Below are 21,681 nucleotides of genomic sequence, written 5' to 3' on the forward strand. Positions count from 1 at the left end.
CATCTATGAAAAGCAAGTGCTTAGCAACTTAGCATTGTTCGGAGACTAATTAAGTGACTGGTTCTCTCACACTGAACTAGATCAAAGGATAAATGTTAAAAATAGTTATGTCCAAAATGGCTTTGCGTTTGTAGTTAAAAAAAAAACATTCCTCGGACTGTGGTCTCACTCCTGTTTAAACAGAGCAATGTTGGATGGTATTTTGAGATTAATTAGGTGAATGATTTTTCAGATAAGAATATTGGAAAAAGTAATTTATTAATAGAAATTTCATTAGGAAATTTGTTTATTTCCACTTTTAAAATACATTTCTTTCAAAGGTGATAGTAGTGAGGAGCGATAGGAGAATATTCTTTCCTTCTTGTTTAAAAAAACCTCCGACTTCACAACATCCTTTTGAAGAAACTAGCCAGTGACAAGTGCTGGCTTAACATAGGCAACGTCCTTACCAAAAAATGTTACTTAATCTTTTCTGCATTTATACTATAGCAGTGATTTTGAAATGTCAAAGGCTGATTAGTGTGGCTATAGTCATAACTGGAATGAGATAAATCTGAGACCCTTTAGAAATGATGTGACTATCAGCATCATCTCTTTTTTGGTTTTATTAAATAAATTCTCCAAAGTGTGATGTTGGAGTGCCATTTTGGAAGACATAAAACTGAAGTATTGACTAACTGTGCATTAACACCTGATTCTTTTGTTCTGAGCAAATTCACATTCTGGAAAGTGTTTCCTCGTTCAGCCCCCCTTCCCTCCACCCAAGTTCACTTTTTATATTCATTTCTGTCTGCCCAAAGTGCTTTTTTCATAGCAGACTGCGGTCATGTTCCATGCTGTGTTTGAATTACACTGTTGTGGAATAAATATATGTAAAAGCAATTGGATCGGTCCTTGGTCATGACTTACAAGAGATCACTGTTGGTTTCATTTGGTTGATATTAATGAGGGTTTTCTTCTGAAAAACCTGCAGTGCCAAAATGAAAAATCACCATCAGAATTTACTCATTTTAATGAATTTATATTGGAACAGGCCAGAATTTGGAAAGAGCAGCATTTCCTGTGTTGTTATTAATTGTGTTTTAGGCTTGTATACTCTCGGGTTTTCAAAGGAGATATTTAAGCGATCTTGAAGACATACGGTCCTGAGAGTTATTACTGTTTAATATACTGTCCTGGTTTACAGGCATTTAAAATTGCTTAAAACGTGACAAATGAAGACTTTGTGTCGTGGGAATGCTGCACATGGGCTATTGGCAGCCCTCTGTAATAGAAATGCTCTGTAGGTAAAACAGGCCAGAAATCATACTGGAATGCGTTAGTAACAACCTCTCCTCTCCCTCTCCTCTCCCTCCCCTCTCCCTCTCCCTCTCCCTCTCCCTCTTCCCTCTCCCTCTCCTCTCCCTCTCCCTCTCCCTCTCCTCTCCCTCTCCCTCTCCCTCTCCTCTCCCTCTCCCTCTCCCTCTCCCTCTCCCTCCCCTCTCCCTCTCCCTCTCCCTCTCCCTCTCCCTCTCCCTCTCCCTCAAATTGGTGCATATATTATAGACACGTGTCCTACATTTCAGTGTTTCATTTTGATATATATCAGTGGAGGTTTTTAGAAAGAGTTTGGCAGAAACAATGCAATGCAATGAATTATCCAAGCCCCAGTAGAGCCTGTTTTCTGTAATTTTATAGCGTAGTAGCAATAAGCATAATTTTTTGTGGCTTTTCTTTACAATGAACTTTTTGGGTACACTTATTATAATAAATGTTAGAGAAATTAAGCGTTCTTCCTAGTAACAGCAATCTTTAGTCAGTCTTAATTCCAGTTTCTGGGTTCATACACGCCGAGCAGCTGCTAGATGTTTGATAACATGATATGATAACATAAATGATAACATGCCCTCAGGTTCTAAGCTTAATACCTGAGGCAGAAAAAACATGAAAAGAGAAACAGGTAAGAGATTACAGTAAACAGGAAGAAGTACCTATAAGTTAAAGTAAGAAATTGGAAGAATATTTTTATGAACTTCTATGTCCAATATTTCTAGTACAGCAGCACCCATGAACTCCAGCTTCATTTTGGGGGAATGTCTGTCATAAACTGCAGGGCTAAGAATGGCAGTGATGTTTAGCTGTCTGCCACTTTTATGTAGTAAACGTACAGTAATGTGTGTAGAGAAAGGACATAATGCAATTTGCAATTGTAGTGATGATTAAACAGAAGAAAAGATTGTAAGAGAAAATGCAGGGTAATTCAAAGCCCAGCATGAGTTACTTGTTCTTATAGTTATTTTAAAGGATATCTTAACAAAATATGTCTGTTGTCACTGTAAGGAAGTTTTATTGCCTCAGGTTATCAATAAGTTAACTTGTGATACCATTCTAAGTTACTAGAAGCAGAACTGAGGTTTTTTTAAAAGTCAAGTTTGGGGGATTTATTGCATATGTTATTAAGAGCTGAAAGATCTATTTGTTTCCGTTTAATTTCCAAATATGGACTTGGCTGTAAACTATGAGGATGGAATTCTGCCTGAATTTAATAATTATTTTAATGCTAATTTTCATTATTAAGTTTTAGGTCATGTTTTTCCTTCTGTAGTCTTCTGAAAATTTTATGTTGCAAGTAATTTTATATTCTTCTTACTCACCATTAAAATCTGTTTTAAAAAAATAGAAGAAAGTAAGAATCAATCAAAGTCATAGTATATTTTCATTGGAATAATGCTGTGTTAGTATATGGAGTGACCTGTTTCAGCTTATTCCTATTTTAAAAGTATTGGGAGTAAAAAAAAGAGAGAAGGAAAAGTATTAGAATATATGCTATTATTGTCTAAAGTAAATCTTGAGGTATTGTAGTTTCATATAAATTCTACCATTTACATATGTGCTCATTACAGTGCTATAGATGAGAAAGTGCGCCTCTTAAATCCTTCCTGTAAGCGTCAGTACTTTGCACTGCTTAAAAAGAAATTTGAAGCACATTTAATATCGTAACACTTGTAGATTCCAGATACTGTCTTCAGTTCTTGTGAACTACTGCTCGATACATATTGTGAAATTGCACAGCATCAGTCTGCAGGTGGCTGTGAAATCTTTAATTTGCTGTGGAAGGCAAAAGTGAATCAAGAGCTATACGCCCTTGTGAATCATTGTTTTTCAACAGGTAGCTGTCAGTTTAGTGCTGTGTTTCACTCTTTTTGGTTGATGTCATCTTAATTACAGTAATCATTCTTTGGTAGTGATATAGATCAATGTAACTACATCTGCCAGGATGAACTGTAAGCCCTGGCTTGGAATCAACTTTTTTGTCTTCCAGGCAAGATTAAGTAATCCCCAATTGTCTGGTGCAAACTGACTGAAAGGTGATTTTCCCTATCAGTTACCTGAGGGATATTTCCTCTTGTGATTGTTTTGATTCTTTTCAGTAGCTGGTAAGTATACACATTGTAAGTCTGTATTTTTTCGTAATGTCATCTGTGTGCAGCAAAAGTAACACATTCAGAGCTTTAACACATCAAACCAAACAGTATTTGAAAACATTACATGAAGCGCAGAGTCTTTGGAGACAGCTAGTGCCCTGAAGTCGCTTTATACAAAAGAGATTAATACCATTATTCTATGTATAACCTCTCCAGCAAAACACTGTCGCCTATTTCTGTCAACAAATGGTTTCTTTGCTTTGGCAGCTGAAAGAAATTTTAATTGTGTAGGCAACAGAACATGCCTTTATAAGTTGCAGAACCCAATTTTAAAAATATTTTGGAAGGTAACTGCAGTTTTGAGAAGTTAAATATTTTTCATTAACTACATATTTTTTAAACAAGCTAAAAAGGACTAATTATGTCTCCTACATGTGACACACTCATAAGGCGTGCATAAGGCAGGTTCACTATTTTACAGTACACCTTTTTGGAAGGGTGTGTCATATACAATCCCACTGTTCCTTGCAGACACTGATAAGAGGTCTGCACTATCCTGTCCATGTAACGTGCACTCTGAGTGCATTGCCTTCTTGATAGAGGTGGAGGTGAGCAGTGTTCTTACGCAGAGTCTACTAGTCCATAAAACTGTTGTATACCAAAGAAAAGAAAGAAGTTAAAGAGGCTCAAGTAAAAGCTAAATATTTCTGGAAACCTCAGATTAAATAAATTTTGGAAAATTTGCAGGGAGGAGGAAAAAAAAAAGATAGATACTGCAGCATTTCACAGGCGCCATGGTTCTGGTGGAGTTGAGTCATAAAGTCATAGTCAACGTGATTTTTAAAATTATTTTCTGTTAATAAATATGTCAGTGCTCTTTTTCAAATCACTGAATTACATTAGTAGTTAATACATTACTATTTTGAATAAAATTTTATTATTTCCCCACAAAAATTGTTAATAAAAAAATCAAAGCTAAGAAATATGTACTTTAATAAATACTGCATTGTACTGTGTTCTCTGGTTTATGGCAAAAAATAGATAAGTAGTAAACATTTTGTCAAATCTTGAATTTAGTAGGTGAATCAAAGCTTCTGCTATTCTCAGTTTCTTTATCCGGATGAAAGAATTACATCATTGTTCACAACTTTTGTTTGTAGGGGTGAGGTACCTCGTGGGAGCAGGGCATTCCAACCCTCCTCACTTACATGGCAGGGTGGATGCAGGTCTTAGGGCAGAAGTGGACGTGTGTGCAGAGCTCCATGCCGGCAGCCGCTTCCTTCCGTGGTTACGTGGCTGGGCCCGTGCGTGTCCTGTGGTGAGGTTGCCGGTGCCTCTGACACGTGGCGTGCACAGACTGTGCAAACAGGTTCTTATCATTTGACTGAGCACGTGTGCTTGCTCATAGGACTGGATGCAATTTCTGCCATGTTGTGGATAGCTATAATTTGTTCGAATGTGGGGAAGGATGGTAACAAGAACCAAGCCATTAAATCACAAAAAACAGTCATTAAGCCATCAGCTTATTTCTTGTGAAAATTGTCTCAGCACCTCGAAAAAATTGTGTTAGCACCTGTCCTGGTATTAGTTATAATGACCTTTCCCTATGGTAATTTTTAGTTTGGTAGTTTACACTTTGTAATTACAAAGCACAGAGCATTGAAACAAATTATTAATGTTAATCAGTAAGTCAGCATACAAGAATGCAAAGAATCAAGTAGTCTCTCATGGTATACTAAATGAAAAGATTTCTTCCAGATTCTTGCTTTGATCATTAGACTCTTTTAAATAAGCAAACATTACTTAGTTGCTAAGCCACAGGCTGAAGTTCATTAGTGTGTTAGCACAAATATTGGAAAAAGAGTACTAAACCAATATTAGATAGAGAACCTGTGCGTAGGCTGGAAGTAATGCAATGAACGTGACACCAGAATGTTTTGAAAGATTGCTTACAGTGATTAAAACCATTTCTGTTTGCAAAAACCCACCCCAGTCGGCGAGAAAAATTGCAAACCCTGAGTAGATCTGTTTTTCTGCTACTGATACCTGTAAGACAATAGATTTAATAATCTTATAAATTGTGTATATTCTTGATTTCAAATGTTGACCAGATATATTGATGGAGTGTTTCTTTGTCTAATGGTGATTTTTAAAAATGGTTTTCATTAGAATGCTTTTGGTTTTAATTAGAATGCTTTTAACCATAAGTTGAAAGCCAGAATGCCATCTTATTTAAATAGCCTATTTGGGAACCCAGCTCAAAAATCTTCACAAATCCATTTTGAATTCATAGATATTTCAGTTTTAATGCATGAATGCAGTGTTTTAACACAGTGTGTTCTTGCAGAGGCTGTTGAACTTTACAAGAAGTCATGCTAGTTGGAGTTTTTTGATGTTCAGTTTATTATCTTAAGCAGATGAACTAACAGTTCTGCATTTTTCACAGATCTTCAATACAGTGAGAGAAGAAGAAGGAGCAGAAGATATTTTGAATATTTTCCTCGTCTTCTGAGAAAACTCCCAACGTTTGATACAGATTGTGTATGCAAAAGTGATGGGTTTGTGTAAAACCATGTATAACAGGTGCTTACTGCCACTATCGTGCCACTTTACAGAGGACTGCACTCTCTAACTATATAACTGGTGCTTTACTAGAAGCAACTATATCGTTAGGAGCAAGAAGCGGTCTTCTAAATATCTTTGGAGGATCAACTGGAAGAACAATGCTTAAAGGTAATGAAGATTTAATTTTTTGAACCCTATCCACTGTAAGTATAGGGTGTATTGAAAAATATATAATATTCTGTAGTTTATATACTCATATATGAAGTTAACAGATAAAGGTTTTCATGCTTTCAGAGATTTTCCTTCACAATCATTATGTGTCATAGTGACTAGCTATGTTAGCTTAATAAAGTAAAAATGCATACAAAACTGAAAAGATTCTTACTAACAGATACCTTTTCAGATTCTTTGTTGTGTTTTTGGTTTTTTTAGAAGTATTCCTGTCTGCATCCAAAGTTCGTGCCTAAGCCATTGTTGTTAGGGTGTTCCTTTGTGTAGTGTTTCTCATTTACCGCGCGCTCCTGCTCATGGGCTGACTTGGTTCAGGGCTTAAGAAAGGAGTATATACTCTGTTCAGTTATTATTGTTGTCATTATTCAACTAACTGTCAGCATAGCACTGTGGTAAATATGTACAATTCATGACTGATTTATTGTTGTTCTTCTCCCAGATCCATTTTCTTTCTAGTACTGGATCATTTCAAATAACGTGGGTATTGCCTATGTGGAAAATGCCTATTGGAGGATGGATATTACATACTAACTTTCCATGCTGATCATCTTAGTATTCAATAAGAATACCATTATGTGATTTAGTTTGGTCAGTTTTGGAAGCTAAACAAGACAAAGGGGTTCTTAGTACAAATTCATTGCATTAAAACAGGGTTTTGTACAGAACAGTAACTGCATTTTAAAATAATTTTTAATTATGTCTAGAATATTTCCTAAGGTGCTCAAGCATTTGGGGAATTATCATCATTTGATGCACTGTAACAAAAGGATGTAATATCTCAGTTGTACAATTGTAGAATTGAAGCATGTGGATATTACAGTTTGCCCAAAATTTTACAGGAGTATGACAGAATCAGTACAGCATTCTCAGTGCAGTTCCTTAACTAGTTCAGGTACTGACCTCATTTTACAGACAAATAACAGTACAGTTTGTGCTCAGATCAGGTTATCTTATTTTTATCCCAGAGAGTGGCCTGTTCTAGTTTTACTTAGTCTCTCTCTTAGTCTTTTTGTTTGCTTTTTATTTGTTCTGGGGAGATGAGTGCTTTAGGAAAATAAATGTGTAGGTTCCTGCGACAGCTCTGGAAAGCAAGGTTAAAAGAACTGAATTGTGTACTTGATGGTGCAGAGTGGTGAACCTTCTTCCTGTAGAGTGGAAGAAGAGAGCACAGGGTTTTGATGCCCCAGACCCTGATCGAGACTCTAAGGAGCTCTGTCCTTAAGACGCTCTGTCCCCTGAGTATAAATGTCAGCCTCCCATGGGGCATGTTGCTGCAGTGCCCGAAAAGGCCAGCTGGCAACTGTCACCATAGAGCTGCAGGCTCTGACTGAGTTCTGAAACTGGAAGCAGCAGGAGTAATTAGCTCAGGCTCACTGACATGCTAATATGGCTGTACCTTTTTATAGAGCCTAAGCTAGTGGCTGCACATGTGAGCTCTGTGTACCAGCACACTTTGCACTAGTTTGGGGATCTCTGCAGTGCCCATACTGTATGATGTATGCTTCTGTTGTATTCTGAGCCAAGCAAGTGAGACCTTAAAAAAAGTCAAAGATCTTGAACTGGGTTTACAATTCCACAGACAGCTTGTGTAGAGATTTGATTTACTGTAGTGGTCTAGGAATGATTTGCTGTAGTGGTCTCTGTAGAGGAAGAGATGTTGCAGCTTTAGGATATTGAAGGTTTTTGGATGTGCAAGGTTCATCTTCAGATATATCATGGTGGTTTCATACATCTGAGAAATGACAACATTATCAGTTATCTTATTCACAGTAAGGGTAACAGAACACTGGAACAGGCTGCCCAGAGAGGTTGTGGAGTCTCCTTCTCTGGAGATGTTCAAAACCTGCCTGGACGTGTTCTTGTGTGATCTGATCTAGGTGATCCTGCTCAGGCAGGGGGATTGGACTAGATGATCTTTTGAGGTCCCTTCCAGTCCCTAACATTCTGTGATTCTGTGATCAGTAACAGAGTCCTCTGTAAAAACATTTACGGAGTGTTATGTGGCATTGCTATTAAATGAGACATTAGCATTAGCAAGGAACCCAACAGCTTTCTGAATTCAGAGCTGTGGTTATCATTAATGAGTGTGTACTTTTTAAGAAAGAAAATCGTCCTGTCCATGCAGATTGGTATGAAGGTTATTTTCATATGTCCAACATCCCCTCTTAATGCTGGATTTAACTTCAACCATAAGCTAATCTCATCTAAACCTGAGAACTTTTAATTGACATTGATTACAACTCTGTTGTCAAATGCAGTGGAGGATTTCCCACAGGATACAGTGTGTTACTGGAACATTTCACTTAGTAGTTGTTGGAGGTGTTGAAAAGAAAATAGATTGATGCAGGTGTGGTTTAATAGTTGTTGTGGTTTAACCCTGGTGTAGGCAGCTAAGCACTGCACTGCCACTCACTTAATCCTCACTTACTCCCCTCGAAGTGGGAAGGAGGAGAGAATTGGAAGGGTAAAAGCGTGAAAATTCATCAGTTGAGATGAAGAGAGTTTAATAGATAAAGCAAAAGCCATGTGCACAAACAAAGCAAAGAATTCATTCTCAACTTTCCATCGGCAGGCAGATGGTCAGCCCTTTCCAGGAAAGCAGGGCTCCAACCACGTGTAACAGTTGTTTGGGAAGACAAATACCATCACTCCAAACGTACATCTTTACTCCTCTTTCCCCTAACTTGCTGACCATGATGTCATATGGTATGGGCTATCCCTTTGGTCAGTTGATGCCAGCCGTCCTGTCTGTGTCCCCTCCCAGCTGCTGTGCACACTCAGCCTACTTGCTGGTGAGGCAGCTTGAGACACAGAAAAGGCCTGACTCTGTGTAAGCACTGCTCAGCGACAACTAAGACATCCCTGTGTTATCAATACTGTTTTGGTCGCAAATCCAAAACATAGCCCTGTGTGAGCTACTATGAAGAGAATTAGCTCAGACCCAGCCAAAACCGGTACAGTAGTGAAGGTGATATTTCCATCAGTGCTGCGGTCTGTAACGCTCCAGAAACAGTTCAAACTGTTGTGGGTTTCATCAGGGCCTTACCAACCTTTCTCAGACGAGAGAGCAGTATATCTAAGTTCAGAGTGTCATAGGTTGCAGAGAGACCAGGGAGATGAAAATAAATATTTGCTTTGACTGTCAGTGCCCATATAGCTATTAATTTCAGTGCTGTGCACTGCCCTGAGTTAGTATCAGTAACAGGAAATTAGCATTGTATCTTTTAAGGTTGGTTTTCCTCATGTTGCTCAGCCTGTTGAAGAATGGATGGAAGACCCCTTTTCTGATTTTGTTTTTACTGTTTTGATCAAGAGTAGCAATGTTTCTCGTGTGTCACAAATTATGACAGGACAGATTTTTTCAAGTGTTCGCTTGCTTCCATAAAACCTTAAAGCATAGGTTCTCAGGTCTTTGTATTTAAGGTTTTTTTGGTTTTTTTTTTGTAGTAAATATGTCTTACAGTTTTTCCTTTCAAATCGTACTTGAAAAAGGATTTGCAATGTATGAAAAAATCATAGTAAAATGTAAGGTCCAAACATAAAGATCCTGATGGAAGTGCAGTAGACCACTGCTGTGATGAAAGAAAGAATCATAGACGTCTGGTTTGTGCAGGATAGTGCAGTGTAAGACACTTGACCTGTTGCTGGCTTATTCAGACCTGAACTGGAGTATTCTCATGATGCAGGGAAATCCCTTATAGTGATTGGTTTGAAAACAATATAGGCAGCCCTAGTTAATAATCCTTCAAAATATGACCCTTTCTGGTGGTGGCATTAGCTGAGATGGTGGTAGTTTGAGCATCATTGCACCATCCCTCACTATACAGAGGTAGGCATGTCCTAAGGGAGAAATTATATCCATTACTTGAAAGAAATAAAAGGAATCACTAGCAAATGAACATGTGAACACCAATAGGACTGACAATGGGTGGAACTAGAAAGCATTATGAAAACAAAATATTATAAAAATTTATTTTAAAATATCTTCAAAAGTAATTTGCAATGTTATATAAGCATAAATAAAAGAATTCTTGATCTATCTAGTTACTGTTCTGCCACTCAAATTTGAACTCAAGCTTCCTTTGTGCCCTATAAATGTTATAATGCCTAAAAACATTATAAATAAAAGCTGAAAGAAGCGATGAATTATTATGAAGTAATTATAGTAAAATATTTTCGTGGCATATCCAGTTCTTTACCTTGTGAAGATGTGTTATATAAAGGTGCTATTGGAGATTTGCTGTATTGCATGTTACTACTTAGTGTTAGACAATGATTAACTGTTGCATATTAGAGTGAAAGTTTCACTGAGACTCTGAGTTGGTGGTCAAAGTGGCAATGCCAGCATCAACTTTTATCACCTCCCTCTCCTTCCTGGGTTCTTGTTCTTGTTCCTAGAAACTGATTTCAGTTAAAAAAAATCCTGTAAAAGAGGGGAACAATAAGGGGCAAAGTCACATTGTCTTAGCATTGCCTCTGAATGGTTTGTTTTGTCAAATTGCTTCCTGAGTTAGAGATCTCTAAATTGCCTTAGATATTTGTGTGTGTTGTGCGTTTCAGCTCAATGAATTAATAGGTCTTCATCAAAATGTTTACCTCTAACATAGAGAAAACACAATTGTTTTTAAAACATGCTGTGTTTAATATTTCAGTTTTTAATGCCTGTATACATTGTCATGTATTTTATTTAAATGTATCATTACCTTTGTGCAGGCATTATACAAATATATTCTTAAGTGTAAGAGGATTCTATTTTTGTTTAATTGAAAATATGGATTATCTGAGTAATTCTAGTTTTATTTTGTAAAACGTTTGGGAGTAGGAAAGTTGTATATGCGTCTTACTCTAAAATTATCAGTGACAAATGATTTTGAAGAAAAAGGTCTTTTAATAATGTATATGAAACAAGATTTAGTTTAAATGGATTATCTTGCAAGTAAACGTAAGATTGTAGGCTTCAGTTTACTGACTTATAAAACTTTTTTTTTGAAAAAAATAAGTTTAGTTCTTTCTGTTCCAAATTAGGAAGCAGCTTTTCAGGGCTGGGGAATGTTTTCTACCAACTGTGTTCTTTTGGAAATTCTGTTCTTTTGCCGTCACAGAAAGATGACATGCTGGAGGAAGTAGAAACTAACAAATGTGTGACTGTACTGAAAGGAAGAGTTGACTAACACACTTAGGCAGTTTTTTCAGTGAGAGTGGCAGCTCTTTTGAGAAAAAGTTTTCCAGCTAAACCTGAAATGTAGGGATTTTATTCTACTTGTAAAAATAATTAATAAAGTTAGCTAGTCTTGAGTGTTTTATCATGGAGTGCATTTAGGGGCTCAATGTAGCCATGTTGTTAAATGTATGACTGTAAACTGTAGAATATTGCATAATGGGCATGTGGCTGGGCAGCAGGCATAGAGCCTAGTTCCTTCCTCTCATGCCTTTCAACTCTGCAGGAATTGCATTTTCATATTTATTGCCCTCCCTGCTTTTTTTTTTTTTTTTTTAAACTCAGTAGGATTCAGAATTGCACCGAAGTGCTTCATTCATACAAGCTTTTTACTTATTTTTTTCTGAAATTGTGAAAATACATGAAAGTTTCCCTATTTTTGTCTGTAGCATATTGGCTTACAGTCATACCTTATCTAAAACAGTTAAAGCAGCCAGCAGAGCACAAAGCTCTTCTCATACCCATCTAGTCACTGAAGCCCTCACAGTAGCACATGCAACATGGTATATAGACCTTTACTATTCAGACTGGAAATAGATCCTTTTTACAGAGGTGAGAGGCTCTCGAGGAAAGTGCTCAAACTCATCTTTTTCTCTTACCAATAAAAAAAAAATACAGTTTGTGCACCTGTGCTGATCACTAGTACCCCAGTATGAGGGACAATGAAGTTCTTCCGGTAAGAAAGTCATAAGCCATTTAAAGTTGCAGCTCAGGCCAGTAAGTTCAGTCTGAAAGCAGTAGAAAGCTGATGCACAGGGAACATAGAGTGGGTGGACTACTGAATTCCATACTTCATGATTTCTGAATTGCTCTGAGGGGCAGCCCAGGTACAAATTGTGTTGCAGTATATCCAGTATTTTGCCAGAGACATGTAACATGATATCAAGGTCCGTGTGAAGTAGATGCATATCTTCCACCAGGTAAAACCATTCTTCAGCTTTGCAACAAGCTAAGCTTCAGTACAGACATGAAACTACGGACACAATTTAGATGGTTGTCAAGACCACAGTAATTATTTCTGCACTTGGAATGATTTTCGAGACAGTTCTTAAAAAACTTCAAAAGTGGAAGTGAATTTGTTTATTAATCCAGTCTGTATTAGCAAGTCTCGAAAAGATCTCAAGGGCTGTCGGATTTGTGTTTGGAGGACCTCTTCTGGACCAGATGACATTCCACTACTTTTCTTTCAAAATGTTTGCAATTCTTGGAGATAAAGTTCAGCATTGTCTTGCATAATGTGTTTAAAGAGGAGCCCATTACCTTAATGGGGAGTGTCCTTTATGATTTAAAAGGAAGACTTCTCAAAACCTTTATATGCTCTGTAGTTAGGGATTTTATGTAGTATTTGCCCTAGAAATAGGGATCCTGCAAACACAGAGTCCCTAATGCTTGGATAGGCGCCTGGTTTTATGTTTCCCTTGCACTAAGCACATCGTGAGTTCTTTGTGTTCAGTCCTTCAGGAGTTATTTAGTGACCTGAGCAATGAACCGTATAGTGACAAGTAGTCCAACTCCAGGAAATACTGTTCTAAGGCTTTGTTTGGTAGCTAAGGACCCGTAATGTTCCTAGTCCCCAGGGCTAGGATGGTCTTGCGGGCAGATCAACTGCCAGTTTTGTTAGTTCCAGAGAAGGCTTCCAAACACAGCAGACCTCTGAAGACCCAGAATTTCCAGTCATGTGAATCTGGGACTGAGAGTCTTTAAAACTCATGTAGGGCCTGCTCTGTAGGAGACTCATCTTTTGGGTCTGGAGCAGTGAGCCTGCGAGCTCTGCTCTCAGATGGCTCAGAGAGCTGTCAGGCTCCTGACTGAGGAGCTGTGACTCAGGTCCCAGTAGCACAGGGACAGTCTAAGAGTGTACTCCCGGGAACCACAGATGCCTGGAGTTCCCACAGCTGGTCAGTAACATTCACATCCTTGTCAGCATCTTTGTTGGTACAGAGAACATAATTTGCATGTATGAAGACGTTTCACTGCACTGTTTTAGCACCTCTGTGTATGTAAATCAGAATTTCTGGTTAGTAAGATGTTTTGAGAATGTCTTTCAATGGGATTTGGATTGAAACCAGATTTCTTCCTGTAAAAAGGAAATCCTGCTTCTCAGCCTGTTCTGTTTCTTACAAATTGATTGTTGTAGAAGTTTGTTCATAGTTGTGAACAGGCTAGAACTTTCACTGGAATCATATTTGAAAACTCAGTCATTGTCACAGTTCATATGGTGTTGACATTTTAATTGCATTTTAATGAAAAAAAGGTTTTCTTTGTATTTGATACCTGTATCCAGAGTAATCGTTGGAAAGAAACTTGTACCCTAACAAGGATCCCTTAACAAGGATAACTTCTGTAGCTTCGTAATCTAAGAAAAACAAAAGGAAAGTAAAAAGAAGTGCCTGAGGATGGAGCAGACTGCAAACATTTTGTATCATTATTCTTTTCACTTTAGCGTCTTTCAAAGGTGTTTAAGTCTGATGCCATTTTCTTAAGTGATGTAAATCAGACTACATCCTTGATCACTGTTGTTCGTCTTCCAGAGAGAGCTCACTCAGGACTTGTTAAATAGACAACAGCAATTTTTGACCAAGAACAGAAGAAAACTCATTTGTCATGAAGATGGAGGCAGACTGCATTGATCTTACGAAAACCTACTTCATTCATCCCTCGGTATTCAGAGACTCTGCTTTTTCTGTAATCAGACTTTGCCATCAGCAAAGAATGGGCAGCAAACAGGACTCAAGGCTCTGGCTTTTCCCACTGCTGTTTCTTGTACCCTTTGCCCAAGACTTATTCTTAAAATACTGGGGAAATTCCAGGATTCCTGAAGCTGGGGCAGTTGTCTGACAGCTGTATGGCAGAGTCATGGGCAGTAACAAGCTTTATGTACGCAGGTTTAGGAAGACCAACATGATTTATCTGGTGTCTGTGTGTTTGGGCCCAAAGATTAAGACCAGCTAGAGTGAGTGATAAAGCCAAATGAGCTGAGATTAAGACCTGAAAAGACAAAACATGTCTTAAAATCTAAGGTAAGAATATGGATCAGGCAACGCACTGTAGGAGAGGAAATAAAATCCAGAAGGTGTGTCGGACAGTAAGTAGATAATGTGGCCTGAGGCAAGGGCGTGCGTCCGGAAACCAAGGATTTCATGCTACTTGGTTGGCTCCAGGACATAGGTCAAGAAGATGAGGAACAAGTGCAGGTCACCTGGTCAGGGGCAGGATTAAGTGTGACATGGCAGGAAGCATTGACCAAGGCTGAGATGACAGAAAGGAGGAAAAAGATTTGGGAGGACAGCTGTAGCCAAGAGGCACATGGGATGGACAGTCTGGAGGTGGCTATGATGGTTGTTTCCATGCACTGGCAGAAGGGACAGATCGTTGCAGTCTCCCAAGCCTCCCAAACCCGTGAATATCTGGTCAGGCCTAGTTGCAGCCAGGTTGGGCATACAAGGGCAAGAGGAGAAGGACTTAAGGAGGATCCAAGCCACATTAATTTAGCAAAAACATCCTTCAATCTGACATGTTTACTACATTGTAGGCACAAAGAATTAAGCTCTGCCAACGTAGCTTGTCTCATCCTTATAGTTCTCTTTCTGAGTGCAGTAAGGTGTATTACTGCAATTTTCATCTGTGAAATTGCTCCTTTGGACGCTACAGGTGTCATACTCATGGTACAGGAAGGTACAGGTTTTATGAATCTGGATATCCTAACTAATATATAGAGATAAGCAATTAAGACACAGAACTGAGTTTGGGATGGTTTTGTATATATTTTAGTTCCTATTATATTTGGCAGTTTAGTACACTGATGACCCTCTGGCTTTTGTAGCTGTCTCTCTGCTTACAGTGGTATTTTATTGGTAGTCTATTGCCGTTGTTTTCACCAGCAGAAAAAAGAGTTTAAATTCATAGAATGAGTCTGTGCTTTTAGACCTTTGTTGTGAGGAAGAGAATGAAGGGCATACTAATGTCCGTAGATGAAGGTTGAGAGATCAGAAGTTTGTTCAAAGTCATGTTAGTTTTAAAATCAAACTTCTTTTTTTTTTTATGAAGAGTGATTAGTCTTCAGGAAAGAAGAAATGAGACTCTAAGTGCAGATAGTTAATCTCTAAAATGCTTATTATTGTTTTTGTTTTAAAAGTCTGAACATTTGTTTGAATGGACCTTGTAAAATTAATGTCCATGGGAACTTTTAAAGTGTAGAATGGAATTTTTTTGGTATGTTTATGTTAGCATGTCTATCAGAAGCAAAAAAAACCTCAAGCCTCAAGATGACTCAAGTCATCGTTAAAGATTCCCTTGAAGTTTTGTTTCTAGGAAACAAATTAGAAGAAAATCAACTGTTATAGGATAATGCTGTATTATTTATAACCAGACACAATTTTTTTTTAATTAAATTTTAAGATATACTGTACAATTTTCTTCATAGAACTAAAAATGTTCTGAATTTTTTCTTTAGATTTTCTGATATTTGCTTTTATATTATTGGAAAATTCTTTAATATGGACCCTATACTAATGAGAAATATTTAGTTTGATGGATTATTTTGTATTTATGTAGGGAGATAGCATTTAAAAAGTTGATACTTATAAAATTGGTTTTAAAATTCTATACTGTATTCCCCTTGGCGGTCCTTATGTTATGATATTTAACATGAATTCTTCAGAAATTTAAGCGTGCTAGTTTTCAGCAGGAAGTTGGAAACAACACTAAATTGTCATTCTTGCAATTAAGAAAGAATATGTGGATATTGTCCATGAAAAAATAATGGTGTGTTGGCGGGGTTCCACAATCGTCCTTCCAGTAGAGGCTTTTCAGACAAGACGTACATTCACCATGTAAACAAAGTGACTCTAAGTGTACTGCTCACATTCCAGGTTATGCACGGATTGCTCTCTCACACTTCCTGGGAAATGGAAGAAAGGTTTCTTGTGGCAGCGTATTGTTTTTCAGTCTTGCGTACTCTAGCAAATTTCATAACTAGCTCTTCACTGATGGTTGTCCTTGCTGCTTTTAAAAAGTGATGTAAACTGTGCGTAGACAAAAGGCTACAGTTAGAATGAAGAAAAGAAGTGATAAAATGCCAGAGCTGATACTACCGGCTGCTGGGATCAAGGCAGAGTTTTGGTGTCTATTTAGTTTAACTACCCTAGATATGCAGCCCAAAAGGTTATGCTCTCTTTTTAAGTCCCTCTAGTTGTAGTTTTCTTTACAGTTAATCACACTTCTGGAAGCCTTGAGGAGGTTTTCTTCTTTGCCTCCCAAAGAAAACCTTTTTGGATCGTTGCCGAAGTCATAGCCCTTTGTGCTGTTAAAGCTAACGCTGTTGCCATTTTGTTGGAGACTCTAGTGCATATAGCTGTGAAGGTAGGGCATCTGTAATAAAGCAACCCATGTCGCGTTCTGGTAATGCTTCAGCTGAAGTTTCCTAAAACAAAACGAGCTCCGTTTATTGCTTTTGGCCTGTTTAAACAACACTGATATAAATATAACTTGTTCAAAAGCTTGGGTGTAGGCTAACTTATTTCTTATATGTTTAAAGACAAAAATCCAGCAGAACTTAAATCGCTCTTGTTTATAACTCTGGCTGTCAAAATCAAATGCTTTATTCTTAGCAGGATGTATGCTTGTCCTTAATTTCTAAACTTCCTTCCATTCGAATCCCAGTGTTTCAGCTTTTATCTGAGGAGGTGGGTAACCTGACCTTCAGGGAGCCAGCCAAATGCATGTCTTCTTCATGGCTTACACAAGGCATGTCAGTTATGCATTTTGCCACAGTTGGAGCTTTAAACTGAGCAGCTGTTGCCTGACTGTTAGTTGGGACAAGTGCAGCGTGCAGACTTTCTGTGGTGTTGCAAGTACCTGCTCTTCTGGCATTTTGGGAGGAATCTAAGATTCAATGGAAGACACGTTCACATGGTAAATGTGCATTTCTATAGCCCATAGTACACAGTTCGTGATATAGTAAGTAGTTAAAACAAAGTAGTAGTTTTATTCCAGAGTTAGAAGTAGAATGGTAGGGGGTTTCTATCTAATGCTGGATCTATAATGTCCTGCATTTAATAACAGTGCTTTAAGGACACTGAAAGCTGTTGCTATGTGGAAAATGAAGTAGGGATTAATGTAAACAATAGGAATATAAGTCCTCTCTCAGTCTTAAGTGTGATTTGTATATTAACTTGTTGAAATGGAATGCAATAGAAGTATTTCTAAGTAATTTAGGTATACTTTGCATCTATTCAGTTCACATTGCAACTATTTGATATAAAATTATGTGTGGGACTCTCCTTTGTTCCGTACTATACAAAAATAAGTGACTGTTACGAAAAATGTTGGACAAAATATGAATGTCAGATATAATAAAAGTTTTAAAAAGTACTAGAACCAGGTAATTATTTTCTTCCTTAAAGTTTATAAAATACCTCATATTACCAGTTAGTAATATATTTTTGAATGTAAATCCACTTCTGCTTTTTTCTTTAGCATGCTTTTGTTCTTGGATCTTCAGTATACAAGTTTATAACTTTTAACCAACTTGCGTTTTGTGGATGCTTTAGTCAGTTGGGTTTTTTTTCCTCTTTCTAAACAGCATGAGTGCATAGCAGCGTGTCAAAGAAATGTTTTGCTGCTAATTGGTCATAAAGAAACACCTATATTACATTTTATTTTAAACTGGCATGTGTAACTTGAATGAATGTTCATAAAATTTACTCTCTGAAAGTACCGTCTTTTATGTGCTAACCCTCCTAGTTTCCCTACTCTGGCTGTTAGCTAAAGGTTACGACAGACATTCACAACTCAAACAGATAGTATCTCATTGCAATAGAAAGATTATATTGCTTGACAACACCTTTATTTTCACCTCAGTGATTTAGACAGCACAGAAAAAAAAGCCCAGATATCATGTATATCTTTATTAATTGCAAAATAATGGTGGTTTTAATCCCTTTATTCAGTCAGTGATAACCAATCTGAGATTCCTAGTAAGATTACAATAAACAGAGCGAAAATGATGTTAGTTTCAGGAATGTTATAAATTCAGCTCAGACTGATTTGTGATGGTTTTAGCTTTGATTTGAGGTAGAATGATGCAAGCATTTTCTAGAAAATAAGCTGATAGGAGAATTTTTGTTAGTACATGATTTGTTTAGTTATTATTTAAGGGACTTCGTATTGACATAGGTTTCTCATGTTTCAGTATTTGCTTTGGAAATAGTTGTTATGTATAAAAATGCATTACTACACATTTTAATAATTCTGAAATAAGTAAATTACCAGTGAGATTTATCAAGTGCAAATTCAAAATATTTTGCCTACCAAATATCAAAACAACAATAAAAGAACTAGAAGTAAAACTTGATGCTAAAAGTACCTTTAATTGCTTCTTGCGATTAATTTTAAGGGCTTTGCAAAATTATGGTAATTAAATATTTTTATCCTTCCTTTCCCATGGACTCGGTACAAACAGATTTCATGCACATTTTCAACTTTATAAAGAAAGTGTTTAGATTTTCTAGAAAGAGGATAAATCGAATGCTGTTGCATTAGGTCTCCTCTCTTTCCCCCTCAATCATCATTTCAATTTCTCTTTTCTCTGATATTTTGGAGTAAAGCACAGATACATAACTTCTGACTGAACCATATTGCCACAGCCAGAAGTGGTATCTTCTGAGAGTATTTTCTTTGGGGGTGGAGGAAAGTAATCTCAGTCTGGAAAAACTGTAGTTTTTAAAAGCCTTTTAATATGTTAGTGTTAGATTTGGAGAAGATTTCATCTGAAGTTGTTCACCTGTATTTACTTGTTCAGAATTAAATCGCAAAGCTCTGCAAAGAAGTTGAACAAAGATTTCTTTAACATGGGTATTTCCTTATAAAGGTGAAGTAGTTATTAAGGTGTCATAAATATGTATGACCTTTTCTAAAAATTCTTATAAGATTTTTCCCAAGTTGCTACTCTTTCCTGTTACCTCCAGGTGTGGAACTGGACCCACTGGAACTATATTGAGACTTCTGAAAATCTCAGAAGGGCATAATGTGACAAATGTCCAAGTTTATTTTCATTGTGCTCAACCATCCTGAACTGCACAAGGTCATGCTAGAAGTTGTATGTTAAAAGACTTGATAGATATTTTTAGAGATCTTTAAAATGTAATTTTTATCGGGAAATAAATTAAACAAAAATATGTTAACAAAACCACGGTAAACCATTATGGCTTTAGTATTAAATCTAAGAAACCAGTATAGTAACTAATTTGAACTTAAAAAGATGAAAAAATGGTTGCTGTGGTCAGAAAAGAATTCTTTTGCCATATTTGCTGAGAAGACTTACATCATAGTAATTAGTTCTGGTTTTGCATCAGTGTAGGCACTTTCTTGACTGAGAAAGTGTAATTAATATTTTATGAACTTATTTGTAGTGTCATACATTAAAGCACCATGAAATAGTTTTGTTATTATTTAAGCTTAATAGTGTGTTCAGTTTGAGAAAGAAAATGAACATTAAAAGTAGAATTTTCTTCTAGGTTTTTCACATCTTCATAATATGCTGTTTCTAACTGCCATGGAGTAGAAGAGATCAAATTAAATCACATAGTTCTTGTCTACCTCATAGGTGGAGGGTTTGTGAATGTGCAGCATCCTAAAAGCTGTCAACAAACCATTCAAATACATGCATGGAACACAAAGAGAAAGAGGTGCTGGCTTCAGGTACTGCTTGTCTTGAAGATGATGGTAGGATATTTTACATATAAGCTTAGGGTTTGGGAGGAAAAAATGTAAGGAATTTTCTATAACCCTGTATACAGTAAATTGCTTTGAAAAGGACAAAAGGGAAAAACTAAATCATATTTTAAATTCCTGTATGCAGAGATATAACTAGGATTTCTATTTGCTCCCAAAACAATAAATACTAGACTTTTATTCTTGTGCAAAAGAAACAGCCAAACCCCCCAAAACCCAAAACTTCTTTTGAACATCAAGAGGAAAAAATAATCTTGTTTTATCTATGTAGAATTACATGATTTAAAAAGAACAAATACAGATCAACTTCAGAATGAAAAGTTCGTACTTTTTATTTTGAGAATATAATTTTTGCAAAAGCTATCAACTGATTGGCCAAAACATTTGGATAAACTCAATATAAATTAATAAATGTTTTAGTTACACAAATATGAAATAATTTTATCCAAAATTTTGTGCAGAGATTCATCGTTTAACATGCTGACTTTTGCAAAAATACGTTCTTTTAAAAATACTTAATTTTATGTATAAAATGTTATATCTTTTAAAAAACATAATCGCTTTATTTCAGTTTTCCATAAGCCACATAAAAAGCCTGAAAATGGTAGTTTTACGTGTACATTTTATTTGACTTACAGCAGACTCTTGCAGACTATGTTCCTGCATATTTGATCTCTCTCTCTCTCTCTCATATGATTGAGAGTTAAACAACTGCAAGTGTGTTGGATGTCACAAACAAAACAAAACCAAATATTGTATAGTTCAGAAATTCACTACATTTTTTAAAAAGGGAAACAAATTCGCTCTTGTTCCATTACTTTTGGCTGCCACAATGAATGGAAGTTACAGCCACTTATTTGATGGTAGAATAAGCTTAATATTATAATATTTTAGAATAAAAAATTGATGGAGTCATGAAATTAACATTTTTCTGGTTCTACTGGACAGAAAACTGTCACTTTTTGTTTCAGTGTGAGAGGACTAGTTAGAAACAGCCTGCAAAAAAGCACTTGTTGGTTATGTTGCATCCCAAGCTGTCCGTTGGTTAAGTATGCCGTGTTGCAGTAGTGTGTTGGCTGTTTTACTGGGAGGCAAAAATAAATCGGTCATATGTCAAAGACATGCAGTGCTCCTCTCAGTCTGGTCATTTCTGACTGTCTGAAGAAAGCAGATGTCCTTTATGTCTACCAGGAGTGAGACAAAAAATGGATCTGAACAGCAAACAACTCACCGTAGGTATTGTGATCTCGGGAAGATCTGACAGAGGAGGGGTCCAGTCAAATTGAAGGACTTCTTTTAAGTGTTGCTTGAAGAAAACGGACACAGGTGGTGTTGGCTGGCATAACTAGCAGGACAAAAGCAGCAAAGGTGGTGAGAAAAGAAACACATGTGACTGAATAAGAGGGACCAATTTCAGAAAGAATCTTACAGGAAAGGGAAAGCTTGAGAGGCAAAAGAAAAGTTCAGTGATTGCATGGATGATGGCACATCAAATTTTAAGACAGGAGGGCAGTACGAGCATTTTGTTTG

General features: G+C 36.9%; 1 protein-coding gene across 1 annotated transcript in view; it reads left to right on the forward strand.

Annotated features, from left to right (window-relative positions):
• Positions 1-21,681, forward strand: part of PLCE1 (phospholipase C epsilon 1) — a 138,569-nt gene that overhangs the window by 40,737 nt on the left and 76,151 nt on the right. The window contains 3 exon segments of the mRNA XM_086616447.1: positions 5,851-5,887; positions 5,890-5,961; positions 5,964-6,137. Coding sequence (XP_086472573.1) covers positions 5,851-5,887; positions 5,890-5,961; positions 5,964-6,137 — 283 coding nt within the window.

The sequence above is a fragment of the Tauraco erythrolophus genome, chromosome 9 (assembly GCF_009769465.1).
Source record: "Tauraco erythrolophus isolate bTauEry1 chromosome 9, bTauEry1.pri, whole genome shotgun sequence".
Taxonomy (NCBI): domain Eukaryota; kingdom Metazoa; phylum Chordata; class Aves; order Musophagiformes; family Musophagidae; genus Tauraco; species Tauraco erythrolophus.